The following is a 21,741-nucleotide window of genomic DNA, read 5'->3' as shown; positions in this document are numbered from 1 at the left end:
TAATATAAATAATTATAAATTAAAATTAAGATAATTAATTAGTTTAATTAAAATTTAAAAAAAATTAAAAAATTTAAAATGAGATTAATGTGTATAATCATTTTTTAAAAAATGAAAGTGACATGGTATGTGAAATATGCAGAAACGGCAACGTGCACGTATGTGGGACGGAGGGAATATTTAAATATAATTACAATTACTATAGTTGAAAATGAATACTTTTAGTAAGACAAAAAAAGAAATGATAAAAAAAAAAGTATATTAAGTTGAGATGAAATAGTAATTTTATGTGATATTTTATAATAATAATAATAATAATAATGTATTTTCATAAAAGTTGTTAAAAGTCATTGTATAGTAGTATATATAGTCGTTATTGAGTTTGAGAAAGACACAAAGTTATATAGATAGGGTGGGTAAGTAATGTATACAATTAGATCAGTGTGGCTGTCCATAGTGATTCTGGGGGTGGCAATAGCCATTCCGGGAACGGCGGTTCCCAGTAATATTCAGACAGCGATCGACAACGCTAATAAGAATGGTCCGTACTTAGGTTTGGTAATTCCGAACCTGTTCGAGATGAACCCTCTTCTTCAACATCCCTCCTACAAACCTAATTCTACTCTCACCATCGATTTCGCAGGTCATATTTAATTTATTAATTAATACTACTATATTAATTCAACATCAATTATAAATATATATATATATATATATTTTTCTTTTTTGCATGTCATCGAAATATAATCGACATACAATTTTATGTATGTGTGTAGGGAAGAGGTTTAGATTCGGAACCCTAGCCGGAGAGAAAGTGATTCTTGTTATGACCGGACTAGCCATGGTATGCAATATTCCTTAGAGTGAATAATATTAATTATTTTTATCTAATTTTTTATTATAATCGATTAAAATCCAGTATTTATTAATATTTACATATAAAGTTTATATTATTCAATATGTAAGCAAGCAAAGTAAATATTATATCAATTAATTTTATAATTATATAATCTATTGAAATGATATTAAGGATTATAATTTCATCCTAGAAAATAAATGAAAGATAATGTCAAACTGAATTGACCAAACTTTTAATTTCAATTACATACAAAATAGAATTATTTACCATCAATTTGTATAATATTAAATATTATTGTGCTATAAATCTATATATATTTCGATACTATTAATTACCACTGTCAATTAATTACCTGAAAAAGGTAAATGCCGCGATCACAACACAACTTGTAGTGAACTTATTCAACATAAAAGGCGTGGTGCATTTCGGAATTGCCGGAAATGCAAACCCTAATTACGATATCGGAGACGTTCTTATTCCCAGATATTGGGCTCATTCCGCTCTATGGTCTTGGCAGGTACATTCTTTCTATACATCCTACTTTATTTATTTACTTATTTATTCTTACTGAAATCTCTAATTTATTGAAAATGTGTATAATCTCTAATTTAATATATAGAGGTATGGAAATGGGCCGGAGAACCAACTCCCGTTGGAAGCCAGTGGCGACTACACGAGAGGCATCGGCTACTTCAAATTTTCGGATTATGCTATAAATGTGAGCAATTCCCCTCATCATGATAATCTCCTAAATAACATTTGGTACCAACCCGAAGAAATATTCCCCGTGGACGGCACTCCTGAGGAGCGACAACATGTTTTTTGGATCCCCGTCGATCCCTCCTACTTGAACCTCGCTCAAAGGCTAACTGTAAGACCATCTCTAACTTGTTATCCGATTCTATAATCTATATTGGATTAATTTGTGACCTAAAAGATATGTATATGTATCTATATTCAAAACTTGAAGAAAATAAGTGAGAAAATTAAACAAAGGTTAAAGAATTTTTTCTGAAATATTTTAAATTTAAATCTAATCAGTGAAAAATTAATATTTTTTCTGTCATCTAATTTTATTCTTTTTTCCAAAACAGTGAAACATTATAATTTTTTTGAAGTAAAAAGTTATACTTCTTTCGTTCCAATACAATATTTTTATTTACCATTTTTGTCCGTCCCAAAATAATAGTCTTATTTTCATAAATAATCAAATCACGATAAAACTCCCCATATTTTTTCATTTTTATTACATAATTGCCACTACTTTTTACACTAATACACTCACATGGGCAAAAAAGTCTTTTATTCGTATTTTTTTACCCACTATCAATATTCTTTAAATCTCGTGTCCAAACTAATTAAGACTATATTTACAAGGGAATATTATATCTTTTGCCACTATTTTTTTTATTTATATATTCCATTACATTTTTATAAATTTTTTTACAAACTTCTCATAATTAATGTTCTTATCTTATTTTTTATTTATTTATTTTACTATTAAAATATTATTATTTTTAAAATTATATTAAAAAAAAAAAAAACCCTGCAAAAGAATATTTTAATTTTACAAAATTCACATCAAATATTTTAAATATTTATTATTTTAATAAAATTCTCAAAATTTCCATGAGATGACAGAATCTTACACTGGAGAGGTGCATAAACGCGACAAAATGTGTGGCGTACAGTCCGAGAGTTGTCCCAGTGCTGCGAGGGATGAGCGCCAGCATATATCTCGATAACGCCGCCTACCGGAGTTTTCTTTCCGCCAAGTTCCGCCACCTCGGCCCCGTCGACATGGAGAGCGCCGCCGTCGCGCTCATCTGCCGCCAGCAGAAGGTGCCCTTCATCATTATCCGGGCACTTTCCGACCTCGCCGGCGGCGGCTCCGACGACTCCAACGAGGCCGACCTATTCACGCCGCTCGCCTCCAACAACTCCGTCACCGTCGTCGTCGAGTTTGTTAGGCTGCTGCGATCCAGCAACACGCCCGTGTTGAATACACCCACCCCACCACTTCCCGTTACTTGATTAGCAGCAGTAGAGTGGTTCCGTACTTACGCACGTGTCGCCCTTTGATTGGAGCGTGGAGAAAATAACGAGGGCATTCTTGGAAATGCACTCTTCTTCATTTGATGGATGTGTTGGATGGTCATTTTGATATTCTTCCTCTCGCACGAAAAATAGATATTTCTATAAGACATGTGATATAGAGCATATCATACACAATATATTAACTCACCCTAATTAATTTTTTTTAATAAAATAACATTATCCACCCTAATATATTATAAACACGTTCGATTTAGTACGCTCCAACATTCTTAATGCAACGAGCTGTAACCTCGACTACAGATAAGATAGTATATCATGTTGGCGGCGGCGAGGCCAGCAAGAACGAGGTAATAATAATCGTAGTGTCCCTTATCGATATCGCTCGATACCCAACTATCCTCGTCGCCGCCCCCAGCCCTCGACAAGGCGTCCACGGCATTCATAATCAAGCTAGCGACGATGTTCGCGACAGCCAGTCCGATCCCAGTCAAAGTTGCCGCTATGCTCGACATGCTCCTTGGGAGCTCGGAGAAATAGAACTCGTTTTGCGCGATGGCGTTCGACGCCTCTGCAAATCCCGACAGGCAGTTCTGCGGGACCAACCACAGCGCCGAAATGTGCGATCCCGTTGTCGTCGCCCGGCGTCGACGGAGGCCCTCCACGGCTGCTGCCACGATCATGCTGAGACAAGAGAGGAATATCCCGACTCCCATTCTTGTCATCGAGCTTATACGGAAGGATCTTCCCTTGAGGTTCGATGCTATCGGGAGGAATACGCGGTCGTAGAGGGTGATCCAGAGTATCACTGATATGACCATGAATACGGTGAATGAGGCTGCCGGGATCGTGAAACTTCCGAGGCGTCGATCCATGGAGACCGCTTGTAGTAACGGGATTGTGTTTTGGCTTATGTTCACGGCCATGAACATTCCCGCCGACCATATCGGGAGCACCCGAAGGAGAGCTTTGAGTCCCTCAACTTGGTCGACGGTGCAAAGACTCCAAGGATTGGTAGCTTCACCATCAACGGTTAGCTCGCTCTCGGGATCTTTCACTATGCACGCCATATTTAGAAACCTAAAGGATTTTTTAGTCAAGTCTAGTAAGGCTGTGTTCTTTTAATACGTATCATTCAATAAAACTAGCAACCATATGTATACAATAAAAATCAATAATTCACACACAAAATATTATTCCTTATAATACTATTACATCGTGTATGATAGTATCTAACAATCAAAACACTTAAAATTATAAATACTGAATAGACAAATTTTAAATATACCTCAAATAATATAGTTCATATAAATGAAATATCAATTTTCTATTATAAAAATATTAGCACCCTTCATTCACAAACTTTCATACCTACATTTATTCTAATTTTTGTTACCGTTTTTTTAATTTAAAATGTCTCAAAATTAACTTATCCTTTTACCTTTTTATATACAATTCCAAAAGTACTCTAAATTAAAAATAAAAAAAGATGATAAAAAAGACAACTATTTAAGCTATAGTACTTTACAAAATTGCATTAAAAGTTAGCTCTTTTGTTTTGAGATTTTTTTATGTCTACCCTTTTTTTTTTTTCTTTTTTACCACTCAATATTCAAGATTACTTATGGAAATAAATTATTCTACTTTATAAAATATAACATTCAACTTAATAATCAAACATATATATATAATATATATATATATATCACCAAGTAAATGTGACATAATATAGCGACAAGGACAATACGTCAATTAATGCTATAAGTGTTATTTTCTTTTGAAACTAAAAGATAGATCATTATGGAAGAATGACTTTCTCCCAAATATTGAACATTGCTAGATATGAATATATATATCATTTTAATCTATATATTTTTGGAAATTCCGGAGCTTATCTATCCATCAGACTCTCTTATTAGACTGTGAAATATACTACACACATTATTCCAATTTAGCATCAATAAGGAATTTCGTGTACGTTAATATAAATGGTCAAATAATTTTCTATTATAACTCATGTCATATTTTGTAAGAAAATTAATGTATTATTATAAAGAATAGAAGCAATGTGATATGAAGTGAAGAAATTGAAAAACAAAAAAAAACTTCACATAGTAAATACGATCCTACCCGAGTTTTTGGCTGGGGCGAAGAAGCGTCGAGCCGGGCTCACAATGGCACAGGTAATCCGTGCTTTCGGATAATCTGAGATGGCGATTCCGGTAAGAAGCAACGGCCACTTGAAACAAACCGGTAACGAGGTTTTTCTTAGTCTCCATCTTCACGTAAAAGGAAGAAGCAAAGAAGAAAGACGTAGCATTAAAGAACATCAGCACAGCTGGCACGGCGAACCCGATGGACCATCCGAGATTATCTTGAATATAAACAATGCAAGTCAGCGCGATAAGAACGGAAAATGTGTAAGAAGCATAGTACCACCCGAAATAGCATTCCTTGACGCCGTGCTTTGCAAAGCCACCGGTGCCTTTTTCAAGCTGATCCGCGCCAAAGGCTAAGCAAGACGACCGGATTCCTCCAGCCCCGATGGACATGAGCCCGAAACAAGTGCAGAGATATGTTAACTGGAGAACTGTAGGTGCGGTGCAAGCGATGCCATCGCTACACGGGGGAGGTTTTGCAGAAGGGATTACTGTTGTCGACCACAGCAGAATCATCCCCTGGATTCATTGGACGAGTAAAATTCAGATCAATATATCGACACAAATAGCGCAAGGATATGAACTGCTAGACCTTAACCTAATTGATTGGAACAAATTTAAAAGAGAATTACCATGAGACAGATGATGGATCCAAAACCAATTGTGTAGAATCTACCCAAGAAAGAGTCAGCAAGAATGGCTCCAAGAAGGGGCATGAAATTTGAGGTTGCAGACCAGAGGAAGAGTAGAGTGGATGCAGAGGACATCTCCATGTGATATTCGGACATTAGATACAGTGCCATGTTTTGCATCAGACCATAAGTTGCCATCTTCTCGACACCCTCACTCCCTGTGTATATATATATATATGTATGTATGTATGTATGTGTGTGCGTGCATTTATACGCCATTAAAATGAATGAAAAGGAAAGCTAAAGTGCAGAGCATTACAAGAACAGAGCTACAGTAACTGCCAAATTCCCCAATTTATAATAAAATTTCCACAATGTTCAGTTGCTATTAATTTTCCCAGCGAAAGAACTTCACAGAAACAGGTTAAATTCGAATATTCGACAAGCAGTATCAATCAATCTCTATCTATCGGAATTTGAAATTCAAACAACACATATAGAAGAACTATCTGATGAGTTTACTGCTTAGATGAAGATCAAAATACTCTATTCTTTCTTTCATTTTTTTCAATCGGAATCTAAATTAGCAACGAAACAAGGAACTAATCATTGCAAGCATACCGACACTGACAGTGGAAGAAAGTTTGACTATCAATTGAATTGAAGTAATTTGATGTTTTTCATTGACAAACAAAGAAAAATCCCCAAAATCCAACGAAAATTAAACGACGGAATTAAATTTGAGATATCGATCAAATTCAAGCCAAAACAATTGAGGATTCTCACCGATTATGAAAGGTAACGCCCGGAATCCGCCTTTTCTATCATTGTCTTCCAGCAGAGGCTCTTCCATAACCGCTTTCCTCTCATCCAAGTACTCGCCGCTCTCCATCGCTGATTAACTCACAAAACACGAAAATTTATAAAACAACGAAGCGTGTTCAATCAGCTGCTGAAATCTCTCACTCTTAATAATTTGAGAAAGCGACAAAACGTAGATCGATGATGTGTGAAGTTTGAACAGTGAGGAGATTGCTGCCGACGACGCTAGGAAGAAGAGGAGGAGGGCGGTGATCGAGAGGAAAGTTTTGGGGAAATGCCATGGCGTGACATCAGCGCTGCCTTGTCGTGAAGCTGCAGCATCAACAACCAATTGACAGCGTTCGATTACGTAAAATATTGCGAGCGGTGGAATTGCTTTATCGGTGACGACGACGACGGCCATTGTCACACAAGGTTAGTATATTATACATACATACATACATGAGAACGGGGCTAAATTTTTTAAATCAATAAATATAAACAAAATATATTTTTATTATAAATAAAATAAAAATACGTATGGTTTAATTAGAATATGTCATGTAACTAGTTGTTGAATTATATATATGATATATATATATGTGTTTATATTACTAACCGATCTGGTGGGATTTTTTGCCACGTCGAAATCCGTGTATAATTTCATCGCTAGCTGCCACCTCGTCTTTGTATCATGCACCCATGTAACGGCTATTTTAAGGGAAATTCTTTGAGGGTGTTTTTAGTATGTGTTTTGTTGCTGTGTGCCTCTCTGTGCATATAATATATGTATTCTTTAATAGTAAAATTTATTTTTATAAGTAATTTAATTTGATATTTTCATAAATATTAATTTTATTTTAAAAAATATCATAATCAATACTTCTTTTTAATAGAAAATAACAAAACATTGCTTAAAGCTGCAAGGTCAATGTTATTTCACGAATTGAGTAAATAATAAAGATAGTAGACTATAGGAGTGTTGTGAGATTGTTCACTTGATTTAGGAATGTAAGAAATTTAAGGTTTGATCTTTGAACTTTTAACAAGGAACCTCTCGCAACAGCCAGTAGGATATATCGACAAATACTATCAAAACTTGGGTCTAAAACAAAAATGTACCCGAAGCTAATTATAGTCCGATTGTTAGCTCGAAGCTTCGGCTACATTTTTGTTATATTTTACGGAATTAACCAACACGCTCTTCATGTGTAGTGTATGTGAATATATGCTACATATGTATCTTGCATGTGGACGTTGACGAATGAGTGGCAGTGAAACTCAAACATAGCACGTCCCATATATGATACTTATATTACATACAGATTCAATAGACAAATAATAACCTAACCTAATTTATATAATCAAATACTAATGACCTAATTAGATAAGAGAAAACTAATCTAAATCATAAATTATATATCTAAATATCTCAACATCGACAAACCAAGGAAGCTTAACATCAGTCATGCAAAAGATCATTTGGTTCCTATAACAAACTTCTCGAACAAAGATCAAGCTCATTCTATAACTTACAGTACAAATTCTAAACATAAGTTCTTTAAATGTTACTAAAATCCTACTACAGTTTTATCGATCAATAACTAAAATATTATTGATTGTATAATAGTATATCTAATTTAATCAACATTGTAACATGATTATAAATTGAAATTGAATTCACATCCCCCCCTAATTATATGAATCCCAAAGGCATTGGTGAAAAACATTACATAAGTACCTGACTTTAGGGTGGATGCATAAGAGTCGAACCAGGCTCACAATGGCACATGTAGTTTGTCCTGTTCGATAATTTCACATGTCTATAATGGTAAGAAGCTACTGCCACTTGAATCAAACTGGTAATCAAATTTTCTTTACCTTTCAACTTCATGTAAAACTTGTAAGCTGAAAAGAACAAGACACCACTAACTACCTAGAAAACAACTAGCATGCCATATTTGATAGCCATCCTAAGTTATCTTGAACATAAAATGGATAGCTCAATCAGAAGAGATATCAGGAAACTAACAAAGATATATGAACTGGAAAACTGTGGAGTGCTGCAAGCGCCACCGGATGATGATAGCATGGCGGAGGTCTTAATTGAGGGATCATTGTTGTAGAACACAGAAGAGATTTTCCCTTGATTCAAAGATAAAATTCAATCTAACAACACAACCATATATATATGATCTATGATGAAATATTTACCACGATTGAGATGATGGTTCCAAAACCAATTGTGTAGAATCGACTCAAGAAGGAATGGGCGACAATGGCGCACACAAGGGGAAAGAAGTTAATGGCTGCATTGCAAAGGAAAATTGCAGTGGAGGCAGAGGACACTTCCATATGATACTCTTTTATTAGATAAGGGGTAATGTTTAGAATCAGGCCATAAGTTGTCATCTTCTCCAATGCATTAATCGTTGTTCGTACACAATCATATATATATATATATGTTTTTACATACTGATCATGAACATAAATAGCAATTGAAACGAATCAAAGTAGAGGCTAATGTGCAGAACGGAATGAATGGCAATGGGCAATGTAAAGCCAAAATTCACCAAATCATGAACTACCAACAACCTCCAAACAAGCAACATATATAACCTATTTTGTACGTCTCTAACAAAATCTAACACTCAGCCCCGAAAGAAGGCATGGAATTTCTACCACGTTCTGCTATCGAAATTTCAACCGGCGGAACTAAAACATTTCACATAATGCATAAGAAAGCACTCACCGAAGACAGATCATGGAATTTGAACTTTAAATTGTGGAAATAACCGGGAGATTCAGCCAATTACGAAACTAATTACAGTTACAACACACAAAATATGTAAAACAACTGAGATTTTTACCAAGTAGGATACGCACAACCATAAACCCGCCCTGCTCATGTTTCTTCTCCAGCAGAGGCTCTTCCATTACCGCTTTCTTCTCGTCCAAGCTACTGCTGCTCGCCATTGCCGTTCCGTTGAAGCTTCACTACTTAAATTACTATGAAGAAATTATTTTTAAATATTATAATTTAAAATATTTTTAATATTTGGGTATCTTCTGGGCCTAATTACTATGAAGAAATTATTTGGGCCTCAGTTTGTATGATAAATTGGGCCAAAGTAGAAATTAAAAATTTATAAGGTTTTGTTTTTTTCATGTTAAAAACAAAAATAAAAATAAAAAGAAAATGAATATATGGAACAGACAAATGCAAAGAAGTTTCCAACAATGTCAGAACAGATGATGAAATGAAATAATTGAATCCAATGCCACGTACACAAATTATTGATGTGATGTGTACACACATTATGAATATATAGATATATACTTATTTTAGAGTATTTAAAATTTTTTAGAATATTAATAAAAATTTATTAAGTAAAAAATAAATGTCAGAACACACCTCAATATGTAAAAATCTTACCAGTATTTTTTACTCTCTTCTATTATTGCACACTTTTTTGTGTCAGGATATTTAATTCTCGTGTCCGAAGAAACGCAATATTTACGTTTCTATATCGAAAACAAATTTTAAAAAATAAAATAAAACCGTTATTGTGTATATTATATTTATATGATATTTAACTCAATTATACTACAATTTCACATTTTAATATTTTAAGATTCTATTTGGACTGAAGTTCTTTAAGTTTTGGTAAATTTTAAGTATTTAATTTAATATTTTGAAAATATATATTTGATTCGATGTTTTTTTTTTCAAAAAGATTATTATTAATTAATAATATAAAAACTTAAAAAATGTAAATATAATCGGAGCCTTAATTTAATTTTGCAAGTTACCACATTTTAAAATTTTTAAAATCAAGTGAAAATAAATAAATGTGGTAGTATATATTATTAAAATTATATGATAATAAAAATAAGATAAAAATTAATAATTGAATATATATGTATGGCCGAAATTATAATCTCTCTCTCGAAAAATAATAATACGATCTAATAAAATTATAGGACAAAAATGCTTTTTTGTCCTATAATTTTATTAGTTACTACACATCTAAACAATACATTTTTATTTTTATTTTTTAAAAAATGTCCCACATATTTAAAATTTGATTGAATTGGTCATTTGATTTTAATTAGAGCTTTAAAATTATTTATATATATATACTCTCTCTCCCACCACAATTGATACTATTTCCATTTTTGTATGTTCCGTAACAATTGACACATTTCTATTTTTGGTAAAAATTATTAAACCAAAACATATTTAACAAATATAATTAACTACGTAACATACAACATAATAAATGACATACAACATAATAATAAATGACGTAGGACCCACTCAAAACCCCTTTATTTTTACCTCTCTATCCACAAAAAAATAAATATTTTTATCTATATTTAAAACTATATATATTTTATAAAATTGATTTATATTAATTATAAATAAAAAAAATACTTTTTTATTTATTTCTATTATAGAAGATTTTATTCTCTACAAAATAATATCTGCATATATTTTTTAATTGCTATATAATTTCATATATTTTAATTTTTTTAATCATATATATTAAATTTACTTTAAAATTATAAATATTATTAATTATACAAAAAATAATATAATAATATCATAACTAATTATTATTATTAACTAATTAAATATTTTAACTTTAAATACTGTGTCCCTAATCAAATAGTTTTGGAACTGAGGGAGTATTATATATTACACCAACAATAGCAATTATTTAATTCAATTCTTGTATGTGGAGGAAAACATAAACTTAGTTTAAATAGAATTTTTTTATAAGAAAAAAATAATAAGTTTCTTTTAAAAAATTTAAAAGTAAAAATTTAAATATTTGATATTACATCTCCCATTTAAATTTATTCACATTCTCTTTGTAGAAAAATAGAAGTATTTGATGTGATATTTAATATATATATATATTATTGTTAAATAATATCAAAAATTTTAAAATTATAAACAGAGCAAGTCTGTGTGCGTTAAAATTTTGAATTTTATTTTTTAGGTAAAATAATTTGAATAGAAAATTATGTATAAAAATAGTTGTATATATACTAAAATGTGATTGTGTAAAAGTATAGAATAAAAGTGATGATGAACATCAAAATTATAAATTTTCTTATATATATTCAAACTATTTTATCTCGTTAGATTTTGAATTTAATAAATACTAAATTTGACTAATAAAAGTTAATTGAGCAAGGACATATAAGTGGTCCTAAAAAATGTGGTGCCATTGCAATATTAATTATAATTAAGGTTGTCATAAATATTTCTATAACCACCACTTTGAAAAAAAGGAATTGTTAAGTTAGGGTTTCACTCCAAAAATTTTAAATTTTAATTAAATCCAATTAATTAATTTAATCAAATTAATTTTGTAAATAATACGTTAATTTCGAGTACAGATGCTTTTCAAATCATTTAGATTAACAATTTTATATGCAATTACAACTTTTAATTTTTAATTTTTTAGTGACATGTATATACATTTAAATATAGTGTTTTGCATATATAGATTAACATTAAAAATAATGCATGTTAATATAATTCAATTCTTCACTGTAAATTGAATACTGAAATATATATACATATATTGAAAATTGCATAACCAAAAAAAAAAAAAAAAAACTCTGTTGTATATAATTATTAAAAATAAATTGATAATTAAAAAATATCAGATAATAGTGCAATTAATTTATCCTTGGCTATATATTTACACGGGGGGTAGTATTGAAAATTGATTTCCCAATTAGAAAATTTATCATTTCAAAAAATTAAGTTTCTAAGAATTAATAAGTTATTGCATAATTATAATTTTAGAAGATTTACATTAATTGTTCTATTTATTAGACTGAGCATAGTGTCTTGTTATTTATGTTAATGAATTAAATCCATACCTAAAATGTACCTATCATTATTATTATTATTATTATTATTATTATTATTAATTATTATTATTATTTTGTTAAATAATCTCCATCTATAATCACTGTCCACTCCTCTTTAATTTGGTTATTATTTTTTATTGTTTAATCCTCACTGTTTTTTATAAGAATATAATAATTCCCCCCACAAAACTTCATATTCAATTACTTAATATTTACATTAAAAACAATTCAAATCAAATTAATCATGAAAGCTATTGTTATAGTTATTACTATTAATTATTATTTCTTATATTGTGATATTATTAAAAAAAATTAATGTAGATGTAATTTTAAATATATATATATATATAGTAGTATTATACAATAATATATGAATTATTAAATATGTAATATTATTAATTCACAATGTTATTCGAATTTTGTTTTCCTTAAATTTATATTTAAGTGTATATATAAATCACTTTTGTAACATCAATTATTTAATGTGAATAAGGGTGTGTTTATATATGATATTGAAATATTTTAGTACTAATCGATCTGCAGTAAAATTATTTTTATGTAAAACTTATTTTACTTTTGAAGTGTAAATTAATGTAATAATATTGATATAAATAAATTTAAATTTATAAATATTTATGAAATACAATAGATCATTTTTAATAATAGAAAAATGAAATAATTACTTCGTATTTAAATAATTGAAAATGACACAAGTATATTTATATTTTTAAAGTGGACAAAAGAGTATTTTTTATATATTTAATGTTGTAATTAAAAATACTTTCTTCATCTCATAACTACGTATTTATTTGTTTTTTGCACAGAATTTTTAAAATATTAGTATTATATTATGATATATTATGAATAAAATAGAAATGAATAAAATAACCTTATTAGTATTGTGTGATATAAAGGTAATGATATTTGTGTAATATATTTTAAGTTGTAAGGATATTTGTAATGTTAGTTAGATGGATAGTATAATTACTTTAAAAAAAATACCTACTAAAATGAAAAAATAGATATTTTGTTATGAGACCTACTAAAATAAAAAAAAAAAATTGATAGTTTTTTAGAGGACAAATGGAGTATTATATAAACAAAATATCAGATATATATTTTGAAAATGTATAATAAATAATAGTATAAAAATAACAACATATTATTAAAAGATTTTCCCATTGGAGGAAAGCAAAAGTAATATCATTCGAATAATTGTATTTACTTTTGCATTTTCATTTTTTTTTCCAAAATTTATATTTAAATATTATTTCGATTTAGTTTTTTTTAATATAAATATTTTTATTAAAAATATTGAAAGAAACACAAAACGACCACTCTATTAGAATTCTGAAATTCTTAAATAAAAATAGTAATAATATTTAAGTAAAAATATATGCAATATAACAAAATAAATTGTAAATTAAAAATAGTAATGTAAATAGAGAATAATAATAATAACAGTCCATTAAACACAATAGTAATTTATGATAAATTAGATGAATGAAAATCAAAAAAATTGAATGGAAACAATAAATTAATTAGATGTGACTTTTGATGGATTGCAAAAAGTGGAAGATCAATGCAACTGCTACCAAACCTGTTATAAAGACAAATTAGGAAATTGGACCCCTCCATTGTCTAATTTTATTTCTTACAGTATTATTTAAATCAATGAGTAAATATAAGAGGAAATTATTTTATTACTTCTTTTTATTTTACTTTATTTACTCATTATTCTTATTTTTGTTCATTTTAAATTTTTTTTTTTTAAATGAAGAGATATAATATAAATTTTTACTATTTGATTTATCACATTTTCTGAAATATGGTACTCCTCCGTCCCATACACCGCCGTGCAGTATTTCCTTTTTGGTATGTCTCAAACATTATGCGATATTTTCAAAATAGGAAAAAATTAATTATACTTAATCTCCATCCCACACTTTATCCCCTCATATCGTCCAAATAAAAAAATAAAATATATATCTCTCTCTCCATTGTATCACCTAATTTCTAAATTATCTTACTTAATACTACCCACCTAAAAAACTCATACCCAAAAGTAAATGTTGCACCTTGTTTGTGACGGAGGGAGTACATAATAATAAATATCATATTTAATAATTAATTTACTTTAAAAAATATAGTATTTAAAATACACACAAAACTACAAGCTATATAAATCTATAATTAAAATTTTCAATTGTTGAATTTTTTTTTTTAGTTATTGAGTGTGTATCAGTGTATATAATTGATATTTTTTATGATACTTATTATTTTGCAAATTTGTCTGAATTTATTGTTGGATGAGTAGAGTGTGTAATTTTTCGTAAGATGAATTTTGAAATAATTAAAATTAATTTAATAATAATTTTTATAAAAATTAATAATATATATACATAATGGGTTTGTATGTTTAGTATTATTTTGTAATATTAGGTATAAAAAATTGCATCAGTAATATAAAAAATATTCTATTTATCCTATATAAAATGTTTATATTTTTAATTTTGATTCGTCTCACATAATTTGCAATTTTTTAAATATAGTTATAAATTTTAATTATATTTTAAATTTTATAATTTTAAAATTTTAATTAAAATATTTAATTTTTTTAATTTTAATCTATAAGTAATTTTACTAATATAATTTTTAATTACTTATTAATTATATTTTACTTAAATTATCGTATTTATAATAACATTAATAAAAAAACTAAGACAAATAAAGTAACGTTCTCTCCGTCCACTTGATAAGTTTACATTTACCTTTTTGTATAATTGTACTTAATATTAAAATATATTTATATTTGTATAACTTTTTATTAAAATATCATTTTATTTATGTTATAACACACTAATACATGTATACACTAATATATATATATATATACATGTATGTTCATAAATAAATACGAAAAGAGAGAAAAAGACAAATCTTTCTGGAAATTATAACCAAACTTGTCAACAATATCTAGAGAGAGAGAGAGAGAGCGCGAGACCCATGGCAGAAATCTTGAGGTCTGTTTGGGACCAGCATCAACTCACACCACAAACTATCCCACAATTTCTTAATTTTAGATTCATATCCAAACATAACATTATTGTTGAGGTTTCATCTCAATTACTTCTTCTGTTATTTGAAAATAGAAAAAATAAAAAATAAAAAAATTGTTCTTTTTATAAAAAAAATAGATCATTTCTCGGTCATTAAACATAGGGTTATTTGGTTTGGGTAGAAGTTTCAATATGATGTATACCTCTTCTTTTTCTATATAATAAGAAAATTAGAAAAAAATGTACGATTTTTTACCTAAAAAAAGTAAACAAACTTATTTTCTATTACAGATAAATAAAAAAATAATATATATATATTTATTTATAACAATGGAGCATTATTGTTTATATTTTTTTATTATAAAATTAACAAATTATTATATTATTTTACGGATACATTTCAATGAGTGAAAGAGTATTTTTTTAATGGATAATAAAATAAATTAGACATATATAATAGTAATTTACTAAACTGGAAATAGTAAGTTTCCATTAAAGACATTGAAAGAAGACCGGTAAGGTTTAGAATTTAAAGTAAAGTTTTAAAAGTTTGGTTATTTTGAAAATTATAAAAATAATATAAATTTATATATTTGATGTTATATTATATTATACTATAAAATAAATATTTAATATAATCTTTAAAAATAAATAAAATTGTTAGCGTCAATCAATAATAACACACCCTGGGCATTCGTTCCGGAGCTCAAGTCCAGGTGCGGCTCTAAATTACAAGCTCCTGATCGCGCACATGTCGAAATGGCTGTGTCTGAAAACGATAAAGTGGATAAACGTACAGTGCGTGCAGTTACTACAGATGGTAAATCCACAAATACATCCAAAGCTGGATTAAAAATAAAATAAAATAATTAATTAATTAAGAAATGTTTGCGTAGTCTATTATGCACGTTGGCCCCATTGTCCCCTCATTGTGGCCCATTTTCTTTATTTCCATAAATAAAAATTAAATTAATTGAAAATACCTCTGCTGAAATGTACGTATGTGTGTATATATACATGACTTTTTGTACTCTGAATTTCAAATTTTCAATTGCCTGTTCTATAGTTTTCTTAAAATCTTTTTCTCTCTCCTTTTTATTTATTTATTTCGCTCTCTAGGGTCTGCAAGAACTGCAATTTTTTATCGTTACATTTCCATCTTTGGAAATCTCAAATTCTGACATTAAAAATCATAATCAGGGAGTGTATAGATTTCTTTGTGTGCATATTTTTATGGTGATGACAGATGAAGAAGGCGATCCAACGGCGAAGAGCTCGCCGTCATTGCCGGAAACACAATCTCCGCCGTCGGATGGCGGGAAGAAAATCAAGAGGGTGCGGGAAGTGGCGAGGTCCAGCCCCAGCAAGCACCCGGTGTACCGTGGAGTTCGAATGCGGAACTGGGGGAAGTGGGTCTCCGAGATCCGGGAGCCGCGGAAGAAATCGAGGATATGGCTAGGGACATTTCCGACGCCGGAGATGGCGGCGCGTGCGCACGACGTGGCGGCACTGAGCATAAAGGGAACATCGGCGATACTGAATTTCCCGGAGATCGCCGCCGCGCTTCCCCGGCCGGTCTCCCTCAGCCCGTGCGACATCCAGAACGCCGCCGCGAAGGCGGCGGCGATGGTGAAATTCGACGTCCGATCGTCGTCGCCGACGAGCACATCGTCGTCTTCCGCCGTCTCTTCTTCAATCGACTTCTCGACGACGTCGTCTGATGAACTGAGTGAAATCGTCGAGTTACCGAGTTTGGACGACGACTCAGTTGAGTTGATGATGAACGAGTTCGTGTACATGGATGACGTGGCGGCGGCAGACGGGTGGCTGGACGGTGCTGCTCCGCCGTGGGACGGCGGAGCTCAGTGCAGCAGCTTCGAATCTATATTATGGAATTACTAATCGAATGAATTAATCTCTTGTTAATTAAACTAATAAATTAAATCAAATTCCCATTGTTGAAAACCCTAATCCCCAAAACTGTATGTGTGTATGCTGTCTTCTTCTTCCGAATCAAACTGTACAAAATTAGGGTTCTTCGGAACACCCAAATTAAAACTTTCTGTTTTTTTTTTTCCAATAAATAAAGAAATGGTTTGTGGATTGAAGATTGAAGATTGAAGTGAAGGTGGGGATTGATGAGGGAGGAAGAAGATGGAGAATCTGTGAAAATGACAACCTTCCTCATAAGGGCAAACAGTGTCGTTTTCGATCCTTGCGAATTGCTTTTTCTTCAGAGAATTACTCTTACTCCTTAGCTTGTAATAATATAAATAATAATCTCTATCTCTCTCTCTCTATATATATATATACAGACATGGATATAACCTGGAGCTACCTTAATTTGTTATTATTTATGTTTAATATATATATATATATATATTCATAGTTTTTGCCTAATTGTGCTTCTGTATTATATTTGGTACTATTTTGATTCTATAATTATATATTCCTTAACCCATATCATCTCCAACTCATTCTTTCATTTTTCAGTAGTTACAGTAAAAATGCAGTTATCTATATTAAACTTCAATTTTTCACTCAAAAAAGTATATTAGTATATTCTTCTTTTATATTATTTTATATAACATCTTATATTTATAAATTACACCCCAACTTTAATTTATTTTTACAATATAACCCAAATATATATAATTACACATTATTTTTAAAAAATAATATAATTATGTATCACTTTTCGATAGGTAAATTATATCACTTTTTGAAAATAAAATTATACATAATTTTTCAAAAAAATAAAATTATATATCATTTTCTAAAAAAATAAAATTACACAATATATTCCAAAAAAAAAACAAAAATACACAAGTGTACAGAATTTTGCCCACCCTTTTTTTTTGTGCAATTTTCGTTGTTGATGTCTGTTCAAATATAAAAAATTTGAAATAATTAAATAGCTTGGTTAATTGCAGGAGTGGCAAATAAGTTTGAATTAATAAATCAAAAGATCCATATATATTTTGTTGTTCCAATTTATAATTCATTATATATAAACAAGTCAATGATAGTTCTTATTTGACTTTTAATATTTTTGGTAAGTTTATACTTCTAATTTATTTTATTTGACTTTTTAAAATTCTAAATATATATACATAAAACTTGTCCCAATTCAATTCATCATTTATTTTACTAAACGAGTCAATTTTTTTTTTTTAATTCATATAAGTAACTAATCAAAATTAGTAATTCACTATTGTATTACATTATAAAACAGTGATTTAATATGATTTCAAATAAATGAAAAAAAGTTTGACAGTAGACATTTGAGTAAAAGAGATATTTCAAATGTGAGAACTTCTTATAATACTCACACATCAATAATTCCAAATTATTATTTGAAATTATTTTAAATATATAATAAATAATAAATGAGTGAGATATTTTAAGTTAAAAAAATATATTTTATATGAGATGTATTAAAAAAAAAAAAGTTATTTATTTATTTATTAAAAAGTGTATAATGCAAACTATATACATTGGAAAATAACAGACGACAAACATTCCTTTTGGAGTTAAGTAAAATAAAGTTTAATTAGAATTAGTTTGTGTGTTTACCCTGTAATTTTATTTTATTTTTTAACTGTTTTTTGTTTGTTTAAATAATGGTTTTGTAATAGAAAATATAATGTATTTCATATAAAATAATGTGAATTGAAAAAAAAAAATTGAGTAAACACACAATATAAGATGTGTTTTTATTTTTTTAATTCCAGTTTAGTCTTTTTTCTCGATCTTATTAAACTATAGTAGAATAAAATAATTGAACATTTTATTTATTTATTTATTTATTTATATTTATTAAATTAAAATATTTCAAAATTGAAAAAGGACAAGACAATGGAAGAGACATGCTCAATCCTATAAAGAAATCAAATACATATATATATATGATGTGGTTATTGTTGGCTGATATGATGTAACATACATAAATGCACTCCTATTTTATAAGTATATATGATTAAATAATTAAATATATAAGTAGTAAAAATCCTTGGAGGGGACAATCTCAATAAATGCAATATGACTTGCAAATTATTTTTGTAATAAACTTACAAAGGGACAAAATTGATGGGTCTCGCTGTCACTCTCCCTCTCCTATACTTGTAATTATTTTTACTTCAAATAATATGTGCAAGATATATATATATATATATTATAAAATAATAGTACAATACTTATATTTGTCTTTGGCATGGCTGCAACAATAATATTAGCATATTAGTGTATTTTGGTTCTGTAAATGTTAACATTACGTCATTGCATAAGCCTTCGTCATATAAGATTTAAATATGAAAATATTTGAAATATTTAATCGGACAGAATTACCATATATAACTTAAATTGAATCCTAAATTTCATTTATTTTATTTTTAACATCATTTCAAAAATTGAACAAACACCTTCTATAATATCTAAATTTCTGAATTGTAATTAAATGATTTCCTCGTTAATTGAGAAAACATTAATATTTTATTACTTTGAGTTATTTTATTTTATTATGGTTTGAATATTACAAAACACATAGAGAATAATGGGAAACAAATTATATCTATTTTTAACATTTTAATTCAAATTAATATTATTCACCAAATACAGTTTTCAATAAAAATACAATATTTTTTCTTATAAAATATTATTTACATAAAAATTCAAATTAACAACTAATTTCAAGTAAATTTCAAATCACAACCAAATTTAATATAGAAATTAATAAATTCAATTTATCCACTTATTACTATTTGGTATTTGTATTTGTATTTTTATATTTATGTTTATGTTTATTTTTCATCATCCTAAAAGGCGAATAATGTCTCATCTGTACACTATATAATTTAATATAACCAAATTATTCAACCTAAATAGCAAAATTAATATATATTGTATAAAATATAATATTATTCGTAATTGTAAAATTTAAAGTGATCGAGGTAGGAAACAATTTATACTGAGTACACCCTAATTTTATTTTATTTTTATATATTTCATATTTGACCCCATAATTTAATATATATAGTATTTCTATGGTCCTCATGGTTGCACGTACTAATATCCAACGTGTAACATATACAGAAACATATTTATTTTATTTTATTTGTCATATATACAATATAAAATGTTGCTTCAATATTGATCAATAAAAACATTCAGAAGCCTCGATATATATAATAATACATTGGCAATGGGTCTAAATATATTTTAAATTTTAGCCATAAAGTTTTTAAAACTCTGATGATTTGAATGAACACAATATTGAATTATCCAACATGTCAAATAGTATGTCTTGGGTAAACAAAATAATAAGAAAAAAAAAAAAAAAAAAAAAAAAAAAACTTTTAATTGAAACAAAGAATGTTTTATTCACAAATAAAATTAAAAAATTTAATATAAAATATTATTTTTTTAATATTTATATCAAATATTTCAAACTAAAAATACTAAACACACTAAAAAAAAAATTGTTGATAAATATATCTATTTTTTAATCGTCATCAAAAAAATATTTTTATTTTTTCTCGTAAAAAAATTACTTACTTTTTGTTCTTCACTATAAAAAAAATTATATTTTTATTTATTTTTGTAAAAGTTCGTATATGATCAAAGGTGCGGTGCACCGCACGGTTCCACAGTGACAGCTGGCAGGCAAAGAAAAGAACTTTGATATAGGGAGAGAGCAGTACATCAAGGACGGACAAGGAGGCACCAAAATCTTATTTGATTTATAGGGAGAGAGCAGTACAGCAAGGAAGGACAAGGAGGCACCAAAATCTTATTTGATTGATGTCGCACTTGTCACTCTCCCGACTTCTCTTCACTGACACGACTTTAAGTTTAATCCATGTTTCCTTGTTCTCATTTGCGGGCACTCCGCCACGTGACCTGCACGCGATACCCTTTTCCTCCCTTTTTTTGTTACCTTTTTTTTATTATTATTTTTTATTTTTTTCATAAAAAAAACAGAACAAAAATAGATTTTTACAATTGAATACATATGATGATCACAATTGAGACGCTAATTATAATATTTAAAGCCCAGTAATATTTTGTGTCAAAGCCCAACCTTTTTACTAAAGGCCCAGGCTCGATAATCTATTCTAATTTAGGTAGAATTGTAACAAAAATATTCATTACTGTATAAAATATGTAAAAAAAGAATTATTTAGTTATAATCACCTCTACCAGCACTGCAAGTCTTCAACTAAACCCTTGTTTATGCACTATAATCAGTAACCTAAATTTATAAAAGTAATCTCTACAAAATA

At 28.7% G+C, this 21,741-nt stretch overlaps 3 protein-coding genes and 1 long non-coding RNA gene across 4 annotated transcripts; 2 read left to right on the top strand and 2 right to left on the bottom strand.

The window, feature by feature from the left end:
* Positions 1-398: 398 nt before the first annotated feature.
* On the top strand, positions 399-3,027 carry LOC127250557 (bark storage protein A). Its single transcript, XM_051273897.1, has 5 exons — positions 399-643; positions 777-844; positions 1,221-1,376; positions 1,479-1,730; positions 2,501-3,027. The coding sequence occupies exons 1-5, from the start codon at positions 424-426 to the stop codon at positions 2,891-2,893; spliced, it is 1,089 nt and encodes a 362-aa protein (XP_051129854.1). The 5' UTR covers positions 399-423; the 3' UTR covers positions 2,894-3,027.
* On the bottom strand, positions 2,820-6,945 carry LOC127250556 (protein NRT1/ PTR FAMILY 1.1-like). Its single transcript, XM_051273896.1, has 4 exons — positions 6,492-6,945; positions 5,706-5,923; positions 5,045-5,592; positions 2,820-3,994 (listed from the first exon to the last, which is right to left on the bottom strand). The coding sequence occupies exons 1-4, from the start codon at positions 6,595-6,597 to the stop codon at positions 3,187-3,189; spliced, it is 1,680 nt and encodes a 559-aa protein (XP_051129853.1). The 5' UTR covers positions 6,598-6,945; the 3' UTR covers positions 2,820-3,186.
* Positions 6,946-7,610: 665 nt separating this feature from the next.
* Positions 7,611-9,448, bottom strand: LOC127250584 (uncharacterized). Its single transcript, XR_007838704.1, has 3 exons — positions 9,377-9,448; positions 8,721-8,815; positions 7,611-8,651 (listed from the first exon to the last, which is right to left on the bottom strand). It is a non-coding gene; the product is annotated as an uncharacterized LOC127250584 (long non-coding RNA).
* Positions 9,449-16,519: 7,071 nt separating this feature from the next.
* LOC127250536 (dehydration-responsive element-binding protein 3-like) lies at positions 16,520-17,779 on the top strand. The gene has a single exon (XM_051273865.1). It carries the CDS (start codon positions 16,694-16,696, stop codon positions 17,360-17,362), a length of 669 nt encoding a protein of 222 aa, XP_051129822.1. The 5' UTR covers positions 16,520-16,693; the 3' UTR covers positions 17,363-17,779.
* The last annotated feature ends 3,962 nt before the right edge of the window (positions 17,780-21,741 follow it).

The sequence above is a fragment of the Andrographis paniculata genome, unplaced genomic scaffold (assembly GCF_009805555.1).
Source record: "Andrographis paniculata isolate CXL003 unplaced genomic scaffold, ASM980555v1 Contig37END, whole genome shotgun sequence".
Classification (NCBI taxonomy): Eukaryota; Viridiplantae; Streptophyta; class Magnoliopsida; order Lamiales; family Acanthaceae; genus Andrographis; species Andrographis paniculata.
The sequence above is the reverse complement of the archived record's forward strand: the minus strand, read 5'-3'. Positions and strand labels throughout refer to the sequence as shown.